At 39.5% G+C, this 18,328-nt stretch overlaps 3 protein-coding genes across 4 annotated transcripts in view; all 3 read left to right on the forward strand.

Moving 5' to 3' along the window:
* Positions 1-18,328, forward strand: part of gramd2b (GRAM domain containing 2B) — a 339,132-nt gene that overhangs the window by 139,639 nt on the left and 181,165 nt on the right. The window lies entirely within an intron of this gene.
* Positions 3,285-4,972, forward strand: LOC146980834 (sperm-associated microtubule inner protein 10-like). Its single transcript, XM_085788075.1, has 4 exons — positions 3,285-3,338; positions 3,727-3,835; positions 4,480-4,667; positions 4,790-4,972. Exons 1-4 carry the CDS (start codon positions 3,304-3,306, stop codon positions 4,833-4,835), a joined length of 378 nt encoding a protein of 125 aa, XP_085644201.1. The 5' UTR covers positions 3,285-3,303; the 3' UTR covers positions 4,836-4,972.
* On the forward strand, positions 8,675-13,660 carry LOC146980835 (GTPase IMAP family member 8-like). The gene is made up of 3 exons (XM_085788016.1): positions 8,675-8,693; positions 9,879-11,132; positions 11,557-13,660. Exons 1-3 carry the CDS (start codon positions 8,675-8,677, stop codon positions 13,650-13,652), a joined length of 3,369 nt encoding a protein of 1,122 aa, XP_085644142.1. The 3' UTR covers positions 13,653-13,660.

Consider the following 18,328-nt stretch of genomic DNA (forward strand, 5'->3'; position numbering starts at 1 on the left):
TTTCTTCCCTATGTGTAAATCAGGAAGGAAATGCAATGACATCGTTTGGACATTAAATTCTTTTTACCTGTGTAAACCACAAACCCATGTTGCATCTTTGGCCTTTTGATTTAGAACAAGGTATATACAATGTGACATAGCAAGTTATATAAAGTAAATTATATGATTATTTGTCGGCCTAGTTAATCATCATTTTCAAATACCTTTACCTTTCATTTAAGATGCCACATTCAGTACATTAGCTGCATAAAACATTGGAGACTCAGAAAGCTTTGCAATCTAATGTTCTGGCTAAAATCATGAATGATTGCCTTTTTATATACACCCATCTTGTTATGTTTATGTTCTTCCTCATTTTTGTCACCCTTATTTTGTGTATTGAACCATTTCCTATTTTATTTAGTGTCTTTGTGTGGGTGTTTGGGGTCATTGGTGGTCCATTGTTATGCCTAGGGTTGGGTATCGTTTGAAATTGAACGATTCCGATTCCGATTCCACGTTTCGATTCCGATTCCTATCGATTCTCGATTCCGATTCTTTTAAAAATGGGGGTTAAAAAAGTCTGCATGGTCTAAAATGAGGGAGAACCTGAGTTATTTTTCCCACAGAATTAGACTATTTGTGGAGCTGGCAGATAGGGGTCTTAAATGTATGAAGGTAGCCTACATTATATCAAATGAATATTACATTCATTTAAATGACTTCACAATAACAAAATATTTGGTAAATATTTAATATTTTTAGGCTACAGTTTGTGTCAAATAACAAGTCACAAAGTGACTTTACCCCTTTAAGTGTTTCACTTTCAGCCAACTTTTTCCATTGTTTTGTTTTTTTTTCCAACTGTGGATCACTTCAGCCAGCCTCTTCTCTACACCAACAACAATCCTTTCTCTCGCGGATGGTAATGTTTTGACACAAGCTCATTTTATTCTGGTGCAAAATGATTCCACCAGCCGTTCTGTATAAAATATACGAACAGAACACGGAGCGTCCTTGTTCCGCCGTTAAACCGGCAGCGGAGGAGGTCGTCACGGTGCAGACTGCACGTCTCTGTGAGGGAGAGCCCCATGTAAACAAGCAACGCCAGTGTAATGAGGGGTAGGAAATATAACGGGATCTCTGTTTTAAACGGGCTTCAGTGTGTAGGAGAGGAGGGAGAGTTCACAGACAGGTCCGCTGTCAATGTGTGTGTGACAGAGAGAGAGCAGGTAAAGGAGGGGCTGAGTGAATAGGTGCGCTGCGCGCAGCTCTGAGAGGAAATAAGATGTGGCAAAAAATAGAAAACCAATATGTGTCGGCCTGCTTAAAGCCGCGGTTTGTGGGTGGTCTGTGCAGGCATAACTTTACTGTTTTACTGGCGGTCGGGCGCGGCGGTCGGCGTGAATGAAAATTGCTAAAGCATCGTTTTGAGGAATCGAAAATAAAAATTCTGAACGATTGCGGGAGAATCGAAACATTAGAACCGGTTCCATCCGATTCTCGATTCTCGGGACCCAACCCTAGTTATTATGCCCCATAGGGCCAACAAAGTTGGGGTGTGTAACAGATACAGATCAACTGTCTATACTGATAGATTCATATTTTATATAGGGTGTATTCCTATTTTTTTCCTGTAAAGAAAATGTGTGCATGAGAACAGGATCCTGCAGTTCACATGTTCAACACAGGATGTCAGTGTCTGTAATTGTAACCAACCACAGGAGTCACTAGCCTACTACAGGTTTTATCTTCTGTTGAATTCTTTTGGCATTTTATAATTACCTCGAAGGTTTTTATACCAAGAACGATTTGAACTGTTGAATATTGTTCTTCAGCTCCACTGGTGTTCTTAACTTTTAAATGGAATAAAGTTAAATTGGTAAATCTGGTTCCTGTCGTTCTGTCCCTGTCCTCATTGTTCAGTGTTTGGCTTCAACATCAAGAACTTTGACAGAGAAAGCAGCTGTTGTTCTCTATGCTAATAGAGAAAAGAAAAAAGGGTTCGATGTTCCCCGGTCCAGACACAGCGGGGAACATAGGACCTTTTTTTTTTTTTTAGAAAAAGGGTTCTATGGGTTATTGTTATATTGTGTTTGTTTTACATTGCTGTAAATTGTGGTATGAATATCTGTTTTCTATTTGATTTTTTTTTTTTAATCTTTATTGTATTTAATTTACTTGTATTATTTTAAATTTATCGGGTCTCATGTCATGTTTTTGTAAAACAACAACAAAAAAACAGTGATATCTGAAGAGAGTAAAAAGCTAATATTATAGAACATTTACAAAACTATTCAAATTCATGAATTGTGGCAGAATCTGGTTTAATTTTATAACAACTTCACTATAATGCTACGACTTTTTACTGCTGTTTGAACAAGTCATAGCAGTTGTTGAATTACACATCATCTGTGAGTGATCATTGTTTGTTCTGTCACCTGAAGACCTGAGAAGAAATAAAAACACCCGTTGATTCATTAGATCTGGCTGCATGCAGCATTTATTTGTTCATATTTTATATATGGAGAAGGACGCTCGCTTCTCATAAGAAATAGTACCAAATGGATCAACCCCTTTTTGACACGTGACTTAAAAACAAAGTGGAGGTAAACATAATAAGGAGGTTTCTGATAACACCGAGACGACATGCATGTTCCATTCATATAAATACACGGTATCAAATAATGGATCCAACTTGCAAGCAGTTGACTTGATTATGGGTTTCTCTAACGACGGGACATCACATTAAATGTCCTAAATGTACAAAATGTATCGTTCTTGGCAAGCTTGTATATCAAAACATGCTTTTTTCTTTAAAGTGTTTGCATGCCCCTTGTGGTAGCTATTGTAAGTACGGACAGTAGGAGATCTGAAGTGATTTGGTTGTGGAGTGTTGTGAAGTGAGGACCCAGGAAGACGTTGAATGAATGGATCAACACACCGATCGTATCCTCCATCGTGGTCGCTCGTGCTTTCACTCCTCAGCTCTCCTGCCCTGTAAACTGACACTTCTGAGGGGCTGCTGAGCAAAGATCAACAGTTCAATTCAACTGGACTCTTTGCAAAATATATCAATTGTCAAACATAGAGAGAGAGAGAGAGAGAGAGAAAAAAAAAGCTTCTGCTGATTCCTCCACAAAAGGCAGATTTCAAAGAGAAAACAATACATTTTAAGATTCCTTCATCAGAGCTATCACTTCATCTTTGTCGTGAAAATAAAAATGGCACGTAAAGTAAGCTTTGAAAACATCTGCAAGGTGTGCATGTGATGATGATGCATCAGTGGGGGGGTTTCTAGGGCGACTCCGATCGTCAGCAAACATGGCTGAATCTGCAGGGAGCTCTCACCAACACGAGTGAGTATGTTTATAGATTATTAAAACTCAGAGCCCAGAAACAAGTAAACTGTTTCTTTAATCTGATGTGATTATTTGTAACAGATAAATATCGGACCTACAAAATTTACCTATAGAGAATAAAATGAGTTTGCAAGGAAAATATAAATCACCATCTATAGAACAAAATACATGTTTACCTCTTAACCTGTCAATGAGTTGGGTCGAAGTTTAAATGAATGGTTTTTATTTTTGGTTTAGTTCTTAGTTCATTTTGTCTGGAAACTTTAAGGGCAAATGTTCAAATTAAAATCTGAAACCAAACTCTGAAATGAGTGTAAAAATAAAAGTGACAGAGAAGATCAAAGGTCAAAATAAACAAACCGTCCCCTCACATTTCCTCCTGTAGTCGATCCTGTTCCCACATCCCGACGTTCTCGGCCCGACATCCCATGATCCCCAGACTGTACGTGATGCCATGGAAACAGGACATGAAGAACCAGAGGCTCCTGATGAAGGTATAGACACACCAGAGCAGGAAACAAAGAGTCAGACGCTGGTGACTTCAATTCCTGTTGGGACAAAAAGGACAAGTCTCAATAACATGTTTAGGTTTAGTTCTGCACCATTTTATGAAGGACCTCCCTTTAGACTAGAGCATGCAAGTATTTTACTGCAAAGTTTAGAGATTGTAGATTTACAGTCTGAGGTTTAAAATGTCACATCAGTCAATGACACCTTCAAATGAAACCAAAAGGATTTCTAGTCTGATCATGAAGAGAGTGGAACTGAACCAATAAAAAAAACCTGAACCTTGATCCAGTGAAACCAACAGATCCATTTAAAACATGTGGTTAGAAATCTTTAGAAAGCATTTTTATAACTCTCTTTCCTAATTTGCACTTATCTTGTTGTTAATCTTAATGTATTCAAGTATAAACTCTGATTTTTGTTTAAATTGACACGTCCACTTGTTTGTGTTGTGAAACCAGACTCCAGATACATCTCCTTTAGTTAAATGTCTGATTATCAGCCTCAATGGATTTTATTTGACAAAAGGTGTACTTTTACTGAACAGCCACTAGATGACAGTATAATTTAAGGATTTCCGCACCTTCCCATTCAAGTCCATTTTAATTCTCTGTCCGTCTGTGTGAGTCAGAATGCAGCTCTAGCAGGGATTCCTGTGGATCCTCTTGAGGAGTCTTTGTGTTTCTGTGGACGGGAGCGTCTCTGCCACAGTCAGGACACCGACCACTGCTCTTCATCCTCCTCCTCCTCCTCCTCCTCTTCTTCAGCTCCTCTAAACCAGACTGGACTGACATCTCACCACTCCTCCCACTTCTCCAGGTAAAACACCTCAGACAGAAGTTTTGTTGGGAAAATTCAAGTTTGTTTAGCCTACGGTCAGCAACTTATGGACAACTTGCTGTGGAGGCGACAACATCATTTCACTCTGTGTTTTCCTGCAGGTACAACAGCTCCGTGGTGACGATCAGACGTCTCTATCAAACCTGAAGACAGATCACACAGACATCAATAAGATCTACAAGCTGAGAAATAATCTTTACAGTAATAGGATGAGGTCGATAGTCCTTCAGTCCAGTTTTCAAATGAATGAATCAATCACATTTTAATTAACAAGAGAAAGCTGGAAGCTATGAATAAAATAATATAAAGTTTATGTTTGTTTTGTTGATGTTGTCCACATGTGTACTTTATGTGGACCTACTGTGCTGCTTTCTTGGCCAGGACCCCCTTACAAAAGAGATTCTGAATCTCAATGGGATTATTCCTGTTTAAATAAAGGTTAAATAAAATAAATAAATAAATAAAAAGTATAAATTAATAAATAAATTCGTTTTGGTGATGAAATTGTTATTTTTGTCTATTTATTGTCTATTTCCACAATTCTGCAATAAACATGAGTTTGGTTTGAGTCTAAATCTCACATTCTTGAGCATAGTGCATTTTAAAAGTTTACCTGGCCAAACCGCATGTAAACAAACGGAGTGACGTGATCTCGCGAGACTTGGTTTTTGAGACGGCCAGGCGGCCAAAAATACTTATAGATGACTTCCGCTTCATTCGTGGCTCTGGTAAGATGTAATTCAGTCTGTTTCATGGATCCGTAGCTCCCGAAAAATGTCTCAGATTACTTAGGAATCTGTCAACCAGTGATCTCGTTCACTTCTTCCGTGAACTGACTTTCCACTGAAAGGTTTTCCCGCCAGAAGATAAACGTCATTGAGGGCGGGGCCACTTTGATTGACAGATTGGTCACCGTGACAACAGCCGTTACAGTTTGAAACCGTTTTAACGTTAGCTTACCACTCGGAGACTCCTCGGCTCAACACGGCTAAAGAAAAAAACAAAACTATCTCTCGGCTGCATTCGTGGTGTTGGTGTCTTTTGGATGATTTCTCATGTAACCATCGGACAATATGACTCATTGTTCTTCCCCTGTCTTTTCGGTAAGTGAAATTCTAGCACTAATTTAGCAGGTATCGATGTCTGCGGCTGCGCATGTTACTGATGTAATGTTAGCTTTGCTCGTTAACTATGTTATTAACCGGGTTAGCCTGTGATGTTAAGTTAAGCACGGCGCCGAAATCGCAAGTCATGCTAACGATGCTAACGGGAGAGTAGTTTCTCACCACATTAATTTAACCGACATCGCGGTCTCTGCCCCACTCCTCCTCCTACATGTCTGTGTTTTACTTTGGCGAGATAATGAGTTAAAATGGTCACGGTTAAGTTTATTTTCGGATTAGTCTGGAATCAGGATCATTAATGTATTTCGCTGTATCTCTATTTGCAGTGGTTTTCTGTCGTTTTGTAGTTCTTTGTGGCACTTTATGTCTCTTTGTGGTTTGGTAGTTTAGTTTTGAGGTTGTATTGGTTTGTTTTGTTGTCACATGCATTACTCTGTATGCTTGTAACTGGACTTTTTCTCTAGAGAGGAAGTCCAGTTGCTTTTTTACTACAACTTCACAAGAATAAGTTGACCTGGATGACTGAGAACCTTCACGGACACTTTGTGTAGGAGCCATTTTAGCTTTATTTTGTTTTCTATTTTATTGTGATAACCTCCGTTGACATCGGAAGTGACATCACACGCTTCCGGGTCGCGGGGGTGATTTAAACCCAGACAATCAGTGCCAGGTGTTGCTGGTCCGAAGGCACACAGTTTTTGAACGTGTCATCGTGTCGTTTCGTGTCATGCCTGCCACTACACGCAAGAGGTATTGTGTTGTTAATAAATGTTGTTTTTACTATTGGAACCTCGTCTTGGGCACTTTTTGATTGATCGCACAATGCACGCGTCCGAACACCTGCAAGACCAGCCGCCGTGACCTTCTCCTATCACTGGGACGGGAAGAAGACCACTTCACTTTGTAATATGCCTACTTTCCCTTTAGATGGATGTATGATTCCCTCTATAACACATCCATGCCAATGGATTTGGGAGAAATTATTTCTTTAGTCAGTGTTTTCATGAAAGGAGGAATCCCACACACTGTGTAACTTGCACAAATATTTTAATTTTTTGCGACGTTTCGGTTGACCTTCTTCAAGCAAGCACTGGACAATAAGAAGAAGCCATCTTTAAATGGGGAGACTGCCTGGATCAGCAGCTTTCATGTAAGTCTGGATCAGCTGGTCCCATTCTGACACACCTGAAAAAACAGATGTGGGAAGACGTCCCTCACTTTTAGTCAGTGTTCAACAATTTGATCGTCTTTAGAAAATTAAATATGAACAATGCAGAGGAGGTGAGAAAAGAATCAGGATAGGGGCAGGCATAATCTCACTTCCCTTTTCTAACACAATCCACACTCTTTCTACTATCAATATACAGATGTGTAAATTTTGTTGTTTTTCTTTAATTATTATTCCACATTAGTTTGAGTGGTGTCTCTGTCCAGCAGGTGGAGCTCTAACATAATGAATACAGCTCCACACAAAACTCCTTGTTGAACTTGTCATGGTTTTGTGTATTTTTTCCCCCACCTTTTGTCTCAATCGAGTTATTTGAAGACTGTAGTGACTGTCAAGCAAGATGTTTTGTGGCTCTTGGACTTAATATTCATTACCCTGCTTTATCTCATTCACCTGCCTGGTTCAATGAGATGGCGTCTGTCTCTGTTAGAATCACAATTAGTTTTCTCTCTTTACTTTTAACTAATCATTGATTCAAATAACAGAGGAGCTCAAAAGCAACTTATTGATGCTTAAGGGGGGATATTTTCTTAATTTTTCCCAAATTACACTTAAACTGTCAATATGATAACCATGATCATTCTACAGTATTTCTCTGGACACCTATTTTAATGGTGATCTCATCTTCAAGCGCTTAAATAGTAGCCTAATGTTAATATGTTAACTGTGGGGAAAAAAACCTCGTGAAACTCTTCTAACCTGATTTCACCTGACCTTCGAACATACCTCCCCTCCCTCACACACATACTTTTTGTTTGTTTAATCTGCCTGTCGCTACCGTTATCAGGTAGATGACCTCAAAGAGTTCAGTATTAGTGATGGAGCAGCAACAAATTCAACTACGAAGGAAACATGAGTAAAACTTTACTCGGAATAATTATTGGTCATCGAAAAGGGATTATTAATCATCTGCAGGTGAGTGTCCAGATTCAATTTTAGGAACATAAACTGATTTGAAACCAGCTCTCTGTCAGTTTTAGTATTTTGCTAGTGCTTTATGTCTTTGTCTGAGGTCAGTTTTTGGCAGCAGGTTAGTCTTACAATTCAACCCATAATTAATGGGTATACAATAAGGTATTGATTAATAGTTAAAATTTCATTTCAGAATGTCTACTTTTTGATGGGTGCTGTTTCTGGTTAAAAGGGTAATTAGTTTAACTTTTTGTTATTCCAGTCTGAATATTAGGTTCCTTCAGGCTTGTCTGGGATGATTCTGGATTGAAAGTGTGTTAATTTGAAGTAGTTTCTCTGTGATCATGACAAAGTTTTAATGGTTTTTTTTTTATCTTGGCACACCGGCCAATTTCCTTCCATTTTAGATTCCACTTGTTAGTTAAATATTAACAACAACAGATAATGTCTGCCCGAGTCCATGTTTACCAGAGTACATTTTGGCATTAGAAAAAACAAGCTGAACTTAAATGGAAATGTTTGAGTCACTTTTACTAAAATATTTTTTTCTTGAAACAGCGCTGAAACACTTTTCCTGGCTTGTTTAAAGACAATAACTGAGAATTGAATAATAAAGTCTTGTGTCTGAGTGTGTAAATAACAGATTTGAATGTGTGACAGAAGCTAAACTCTATTCTCTCTTCCCTCCAGGTGAATTAGTCCTGATTTCCTCAGAGCTCACAATGGCAGCTGCAGCACCAGGTGAGTCAGTGATGCATCATATGTTAATTCATAATCGTAGCTGAATCTAAAATAATGTGATCATTCATTGGTTTGATCAGGGATCTGATCCCTGTAACTAACAGATCATTACTCTCTGTATAATTATTTGTGTTACATATCTGGAGCACTTTTATTCTCACAGGGGACAGATACTATGGTATATAATTTTATCTTTTTTTTATTGTTGGGATGAGTGCAATCAATCGGTCTCTACCTGGATATCACATTTATCTCTTTTGGGTAATGATAGAGCCACCTGATTAACTCATGTACCAATTCTGTTTAAATTGGATGGGATGCTTTTTACAGTCACAGATGTGTTGGATGCTCAGTAGTGATCTGCAATGCCTTCCTCTCTGATACTTTGTACAAAAGCAAAATAAGAATCATTTCAAATAAGACATTGGCCCACTCTGTCACTTTTCCACAGTCAGTGACAGTGATCAATAGCTTTGTTCTCTCTGTCTGTACCTGGATGATACCTGGCACTGCTAAAGAACATACATATTGCACACTGCCTTGTTCTCAGAACTGCAGAAGTTCAACACAACTTTGGTTGCATTCAGTCACAGTAAGAAGTTGCTATTTAGACCAGATCTCAGTAATAAGTGTTGAACTTTCTACTGCGTTCTTGTTGATGATAAAAGACACATTCATTTCCCAGAGTTTTTAAGTTAATGTATTAATATTTTAATGCGGGAAACAGTCCTAGAACGGAATCATTTGGAATCATAAATATTGATGGGTCGTGGTTAGAGCCTTGCATGGCAGCTACCGCCATCAGTGTGTGAATGTGTGTGTGAATGGGTGAATGCAATGTACTGTAAGCGCTTTGGGTATCGTTACAGGTATAGTAAAGCGCTATATAAATACAGGCCATTTACCATATTTCAGGAGCAATCTGCACAGCACTAATACTCAACTAAACTTAGATTAAGAACTATGAGTGTGATGAAATGATAGATCCTGGCCTATGATACTGTTGTTGATGTCAGTGATTATGTGGAAAAAGTAAAGAATGAGTGTTTTTCTTACAGCTGAAGATGAACCTCTGAAGCGCAGAAGCAGCTTGGGCTGGCTGCCACCTACCAGTGAGTTGGAACACATTTTACTACTTCAGAAAACTCAGTTTGTCTAGAATAAATGAATTGATTTTCTTTTCAGTGTCTGAGCTGAGGGTTGTTCTGCTGGGGAACAGCTGGTCTGAGAGGAGTTCAGTGGGAAACTTTATACTAGGAGAGACTAAGTTCAACACCGAGGAAGAACCAGACTGTTGTCAGAGAGTCAGTGGATACGGGAAAGACAAACAAATAGTCCTCATCAACACTCCAGATCTGCTGCATCCAAAAATTTCTGACTATAGACTTACAGAGTTTATAAAGGACTGTGAGAGTCTCTCTGATCCTGGACCTCATGTGTTCCTGTTGGTTCTGCCTCAAGACTTCACCGAGGAACACAACCTGAGGCTCTGCAGAGTCCTGAGACTCTTCAGTGATCAGTCATTTGATCATTCACTGATACTGATATCAACACCCAGAGAGGAGAGTTCAGGTGAAAACTACATGAACCATCCACCATTAAAACACATGATCAGAATCTGTAGATACAGATACTTGAAGCAGGAGAACCTTGAACTTCCAGAGTTGTTAACACGAATGGGTCAAATTGTGAAGGAAAACAATGGACATGTGAGCTGTGATTTTTATGATGATCAGGATTCTGGTTTAACTAAGACACCAAAGTCTGAACCCATGAAACCAGCTCTAAACCTGGTTCTGTGTGGAAGGAGAGGAGCAGTGAAGACTTCAGCAGCTGAGGCCATTTTAGGTCAGACAGAGCTTCATTCAGTCTCCAGCTCATCAGAGTGTGTTAAACATCAGGGAGTGGTGTGTGGACGTCAGCTTTCCCTGGTGGAGCTTCCTGCCTTGTATGGAAAACCTCAGGAGGAAGTGATGGAGGAATCACTCAGGTGTATCTCCCTCTGTGATCCTGAGGGCGTCCATGGCTTCATCCTGGTCCTACCTGTGGGTCCCCTCACTGATGAAGACAAAGGAGAATTAAAGACCATCCAGAACACGTTCAGCTGTAGAGTCAATGACTTCACCATGATCCTGTTCACTGTGGAGTCAGATCCTACAGCTCCAGCTGTTGTTAACTTTGTCAGGGATAACAGAGACATCCAGGAGCTCTGTCAGAGCTGTGGAGGAAGATCTGTTGTTGTCAACATCAAGGACAAACAGCAGATCCCTGAGCTGTTGGACACTGTGGACAAGATGAGAGTTGACAAAGACAAACCATCCTGCTACACAACTGAGACTTTTGCTTATGCCCAAAAAGAAAAGATAATACAACAAGAGAAACACATCACCAAGCTACAGGCTGAACTAGATGTCTGGACGACAAAAGGTGTTGTCAGTTGTAAGTAATTTTCATACCAAATGTCTACGATTGCAATCGTATGTGTGTGCATTTGTTAATGACTGTGGTAGAAGATGCACTGTAGCAGCAACTAGAAACAACCAACAGACCGTCAAAGTCACACAGCTGTGAAGATCATGACAAACACTAGGTAGGAATGTCAGGCACAGCTTCAGAATGGCGCTATGGAGTTCTCTCTCCAATAATGTCATCTTTTCTTCTTGCTTTGAGTATCCCACAAGTATGTAGCCTGCGGATGTTGGGCCGAAATCTATTAGTCATTGACATAGCAAGGTTAAAAAGACTAGACGACAGAGCATTTGCAGTCAAGAGCCCTGAAATTCTGCAAGAGGCTGTCTAAGAAAACTAGCCAAGTCAATGTTTAGACTCTGCACTTCAAATATCTCGTCTTCTCTTTTCACAGGTGAAGCCATCCAGAGCTCAGACTGTCTCAGGATTGTGCTGATAGGGAAGACTGGAAGTGGAAAGAGCTCTTCAGGAAACACCATTCTGGGAAGAAAAGAGTTCAAGGCTGAATCAAGACAAACATCTGTCACCAAGTTTTGTCAGAAAGCTCAGGGTGAAGTGGACGGTCGTCCTGTTGTTGTGGTCGACACTCCTGGTCTGTTTGACACAACCTTGTCCCATGAAGAGGTTAATGAGGAGATGGTGAAATGTATCAGTCTTCTGGCTCCAGGTCCACATGTCTTCCTGATGGTGTTACAGATCGGAAGATTCACACCAGAGGAGAAGGAGACACTGAAACTCATCAAGGAAGTCTTTGGGAAGAATTCAGAGTTGTTCACCATCATTCTTTTGACAAGAGGAGATACACTGATACATGAGAAGCAGACCATTGAAGAGTACATCAAAAACAAATGTGACGATTCCTTTAAGAAGTTGATCTCAGACTGTGAAGAAAGATACCATGTGTTTAATAACTATGATAAACAAATTTTTTCACAAGTCAAAGAGTTGATAAAGAAGATCGACACCATGGTGACGAGAAATGGAGGAGGCTGCTTCACTAATGAGATGCTGCAAGAGGCTGAAGCAGCAATACAGAAAGAAGTGGAGAAGATCCTGAAGGAGAAGGAAGAAGAGATGAAGAGAGAAAAGGAGGAACAAGAAAGAAAACATGAGGAAGAAAAAGAAGCCATGAAAAAAAGAATGGACGAACAGAGAGCAGAAATTGAACGAGAGAGAAAACAGAGAGACAAACAACTTAAGGAAATGGATGAAAAGATTAAAAAAGTACGTGACGAGAAAGAGAGAGAACAGGAAGTGAGAGAGGAAGAAGACAGGAAGAAAAGAAAACTGGAAGAAATTCAACGACAAGAGTGGGAACAAAAAATAAAAGACCTGGAGGACAAAATAAGATCAGAATCGGAATCAAAAGAGATCACTGACAAAAAGCTGATGGAGAGTAAAGAAGAGATGAAAAAACAACACGAGGCCTGGGAGAAGACACAAAAAGAGTTGTGGGAAAAACGAAAACAAGAAGATGAACAAAGACAACAGGAAGAACAAACAAGACTCAGAAAACTCCAAGAAGAATATGAACAAGAAAGAGAGAAATCTGAAAACAAAAGAAAAGAAGAGGACAGGATGAGAAGAGAACAGGAAGAGAAGGAGCGTAAAGAATTAGAGGAAAAGTATAAAACAGAAATGGAGACGATGAAGAAGAAGTACGAGGAGGAGGCCAGAAAACAAGCTGAAGAATTTAATGACGTCAAAGAGAAAAGGGAGGAGGACTTTGCAGCTCAGATAGACAAATACAAGAAGGAAGTGATGGATCTGATGCAACAGCATGAGAAAAACATAGAGGAGAAACAGAGAGATTATAAAAACCGACAGGATCTCTCAGAACACAAAGAAAAAAATCAGAAACAACGTATGGATGAACTGCAGGACAAACACAAAGAAGAGATGAGTGACTTGATTTTGCAACTTCTGACTGAAAAGACAGAAAACAGGAAAGAAATAGTGTCAATGAAGAAAACACAGAAAAAAGAGGTGGATGACCTTCTAAAAGAACAGTCACTTGAAAACAAAAGAAAAGAGGAGGAACAACTGGAGATATTCAATGAAAAACACAGAGAAGAAATGAAATTACTTGACAAAGAACTTTTGGATGAAAGTAAAAAAGATCAGAGAAAGGCTGAGCTGTCCAACAAACAGGAGCAAGAAATTCATGACTGGAAAATTAAGTTTTTCAACCGACAGCGACAAAAGCAGAAGGAAGAACTGGATGAACTACAGAAAGAACACAAGAAACAACTGAGAGGATTAGAAAAGAAACTTTTGAGGAAAGATAAAGAAAATGAGAGAGAAAAAATTGACAAGTTGCAGAAGAAACACAAAGAAGAGATGAACGAGACGAAAACTGAAATAATGACCCATGGAGACAGTGACAGGCAAGAACTGGAGGAACTGCAGAACCAACATGAGAAAGACATGAATGAACTGATAGAGAAGATTCAGATGCCTGATGAGCAGCGGCCCTGTTACGTTTCATGAGCAAAAGATCTAGGAAAAAAACAAATAACATCAAGTTATCAGACACTGTTAGTAGAAGATCATTGTTGAACACAAGTCCCACCACAGACGGTGACTGCCCCTCCAGATGTGCAGAACAACTCTGTCCAGGATGTGACCTTTTATTTAACATGCAGGTGATGAAGATTTTCCTTCCCCCAACTCATCATGAATCGCTTTGAGATATCACAGGAGTTATATCCAGTTGTCCCATCACACTTCAGCCCAACCGTTTCCTTTCCTCCCCAACCTTTCATCTGAAGACACTTCTAACATCTGTCCCCCACCCAGCTACAGTACATCCCACCTGGAGAATAAGGACTCTTGCGTCAGGCTGCTGTTCGTTGACTTTATCTGAGGTTTAAAAACAAGTCAACCCCCAACACCTGATGATGAAGCTGAATCAGGAAGACCAGGAAAATAAAGGAGGTGATATCATTGACCTTGGAAAGACACACGTTGACCACACACCTCTGACCCTCAGACAGAGGGTCAGCAGACGCAGAAGGTCATGGGGATAAAGATCGACTGGACTTTGAATAGTCACTACTGTAGATAGGCTACATTATATTTGTGGGAATTGGTTTGCTATTACCATTTTATCTGTAGAAAAACGGTTTTTACTTGCTTGCATTGATCAGACAGTTAATTAATGACATGCAAAACAACTTAGTGTTGGTTAAGTGTATTGATGTTTTACTGTATGTGATGTTATTGTGAAATGGTCCTAGCCTTTCATTGTGAAATGGTCCTAGCCTTTCATTTTGAAAGTGTTCATATTCCTTCATGAGTGAAAATGTGTGAATGAAGTGTGCACTGTTCATCCAGTAGGAGATGACTAGAGCCTGCTGGGTTGAATTACAGTAAAATAATTCTTTCATTTGCTCTGCGGCCTGTTGGCTATGTTGTAGTCCTTATACGTACACGTGCAGTGCAGTGCACCAGAAATATGAGTCATGCTTTTGTTGGAAGATGTGAGATGTAATGGATATATAATGGATAATAATAGGTGTAAGGGTGTATGTTGCTCTCACTTGACTTGACTATTGTAATGAGAAATCTAATCTTTGAAATGTGCGAATATTGTATTTTGAGTTTGTAAATTTTAGATACAGAAGCAATTCTGACAGCAGACAGAGCACTCCATGCCTTCACTGCTACTGTATTTTTTATTTTTTTTTAAACTTTATCAGATAAATGCTTCGTTCAAGTGGAACCACAGTCTGGGACCTGTAACATTTATGTTTGTTTTTGCTGATTTGGTCAATGATTAACAGTGTGTATTGCCTAACTGTAGATTCTCTCTCTCTCTTTCTCAATTCAATTCAAATTCGCTTTATTGGCATGAATGTGACGAGAACTATGTTGCCAAAGCATCAAGAATCTCTCTCTCAAAAAACTGATCTAGAAGGAAAATGGTGTCAGCAGCAGAGAGATGTCTTTATTTAATGCTATAACATACAGGCACAGATTTGTATTCACACATAGGCCTACAGAAATGTAGCCTAATGTATTCATGTTTAAACGTCTGTTTTCCTGTGACTCCTTATAGAAAACAAATAGGCCTACATTTGTATAGATCAGAAGAATAAGACAAGAAAAAGTCAGGAAGCTAAAGACAAAAAATTATAGTGTAATTAATATATATGGAAATAATTGTATGCAAAATAAATGTATTTTGATTATGAAAAATCACATTTGTGTTTATATTTATTGTAACATTTCTGCTTTTAATAATGTTTCAGTCTCCTTATGGTTAGGTGGTTGTATACATCAAGTGGGAGTGGTTAGCTGGGTGACTCTCTGTTTTCCCTCTATTACAATACAATGAATAAGAGTAACAGTTAATGGTATATAATTTTTTTTGAAGTGTTAGTTTTGTTTCAGTTTAAAATATAAATGAGTGTTTTGAAACGGCTGTGCTTTGAAAGTTTCTGCATCACTGCATAAGAGGTATGTTGTGAAATCTCGCGAGACTTTGTTGCCGACACTGAAGAAAGTCATCCATTTCTTTCTGTCATTCTGATAAAATGTCATTTTGATATCAGGCTGCCAATAACATCAGAATCAGATTATTTACTTCTTGTCTGTGGAGCTAAACAACAGTCTATTGGTAACCTGTGATCTCGTTCACTTACCAGAGTGAACTGACTCCTTCCACTGAAAAGCTGCAGTCAACCCGCCAGAAGTGAAACGTCATCGAGGGCGGGGCCACTTTGATTGACAGGTGACTGCCGCGACAGTTTGAAAGCTGTTAACAGTAACCGTTCACTTGGTGACGCTTTTAGCTAAACACAAACTGCTGAACGTAACCACGGCCAAGTTTGTGGTGCCTTTATTGTGTGTGGAGGATTTCTCATGTCGGCTAACTATCAGAAAATGTGGCTCATCGTTGTTGTTTTCCTGTTTTGAGGTGAGTGGAATTCTAGTAGGCCTATCATTGATTAGGGGTGTGTATTGGCAAGGACCTCACGATACGATACGTATCACGATACTTGGGTCACGATACGATATATTGCGATATATTGCGATATCCAAATTTTGTGATATATTGCGATATTAGCCTACATAGTTCGCTGAAAACTAACAATGTATCATGCATCTTTAAATCCGAGTTGTAAGCCGATATTAACATCAAATGATAGTAATTCATCACCTAGCCTAATGAAAACTTTGTTAACATCTGTGTTTTCTAATAAGATAAACTTCTCAGTCTGTTTACCTCACTTCAATCATTGATGCAAAATGGGCAAATATATGCATCTGACAAACTGAACTGTTTCCATAGCCTACTAGTTCAAATTAATGAAATACAAACATGTAGACTGCTGCACTACTAGGCTACAAGTAAAAATAAATTAAATATGTAGTTTTACATTTAAATAAAAATGTTAAATTGAAAATGAAATATAACCATAGTATCTGAGACTGACAACCTGTAGCCTATATTTAATGAAATTTAATGAAAAAACATCTGATACAGGATACAGATCCTCTACATCAGACTCAAAATAATTACAACATACAGAAATTAAACACAAATATACCAACCCATACATAGAACAGAATAATCCAATATTATTCTTTACACTCTGGTGCTACCACGTCCTGTCTGGCAATAAAGGCTGCAGTCACACAGACTGCAGTCACACACAGACACTGGCAGTGAGAGACACTCGTCCGTCACACAAACACAACAAACAGCTGTGGATTTTCCCGTGTGCTGAGCAGTGAGCGGAACCTACCACGGCATCTCGCACCACAACAACACCAGCTCCCGTTAGCTTAGCGGCTAGCGGAGCCTGTCGGCTCTACAGTCTATGGTCAGCTCTGTAGCATTAGCTCCTCCAGCTGGGCTGCAGCGCTCGCGGTGCTCCGGTTCTACCTGGTTTCCGTGACAACGTGAACACAGCGGCTCCTCCGCTACGCTGAGAAGCTGTGAACAGTCTGCAGTAATCCGTGTTGTTGACGAGGGAGCGGACGTTTGGTGGCATGAGTGCAGGCGCTGTTAGCGTGTGTGGATTAGCATGTAGCCCGGCACAGACGCCGCCTGGCTTGCCCCGTCTAGGTGATCTGACAAGCCGCCTGAGGTGACGCCTCAGCGGGGTTGCACCAGGTGCAGCCCCGGTCTCTCCTGGTCCTTCACGGCGTAGAAAGCCGAGCTCGTCTAGCACACTTCACCGGTGTTTGTTGTGACGGGAAGCTTTGCTACGGATGAGTAACTGTCGGTGTCGGTCGCACTGTGGCACATTCTACGCTTTATAAAACATGTGCATTATGTTTGATTTAAACAATGATGGGGCTTTCCTGATCTCTTCCTCTGATGCCTCCAACAACGCCATCTACTGGGCTGAACAAGCAACTACAACTATAGTACCAAAACATTAAATTCACATTTTTTTTTCACCTCAATTTATATAATAAAAGATCGATACTTGGCGTCCGTGTATCGATACAGTATCGCCGTTCAAAATATCGCGATATTGTGCTGTATCGATATTTTCTTACACCCCTATCATTGATGGGCCTATGTCTGCACGTATCTGACCAGCTAACTTGACGTTAGCTCTTGAAGTAATGCACCAGTTACTGCATTAACTGCCCAAACAATTAGCCATGCTAACAACGCTACAGTTTTGTTTGCCACATTCATTTAACCAGCAAACACTCTGCCCCACTCCCTCTGTCTATTTTGTATTTATTCATTTATTGTATTTTTGGATGAGGTGGGATTAGCCTATAGTTGGGTCAGTGACAAATAGCCTAAAGGTTGGCAGGTTGAGCAATTAAGAAACACCCTAAAAACACCAGATTTGATGGTTTGATGTCATTTAAAAAGACATTGCCATTAGTTTTTTAAACAAAAGTTAGACTGAATGCCCCTGAACATGTCAAATGGTGTAACCACAATAGCACATTTAATGTATCCACCAACAGTGGATTTATAAAAACATACTGAAGTCTTCTGTATTTTAAATTTTAATTCAATATGGCAACACTGAGCAGGACAGGAACACTGTTTTTGTTCTAAATGATGTGTGAAAAATTACCTAATATTTGTCAAGAAACATAGTGTTACATTGCAAAAGCAAGATATATTTATTCCACATTTGAGTCAGATTTCTTTTCCTGTATCAGATTTTTATTAAATAATGCTG

Source organism: Trachurus japonicus, chromosome 9, assembly GCF_045865225.1.
Source record: "Trachurus japonicus isolate A0001 chromosome 9, Traja_1.0".
Taxonomy (NCBI): Eukaryota; Metazoa; Chordata; class Actinopteri; order Carangiformes; family Carangidae; genus Trachurus; species Trachurus japonicus.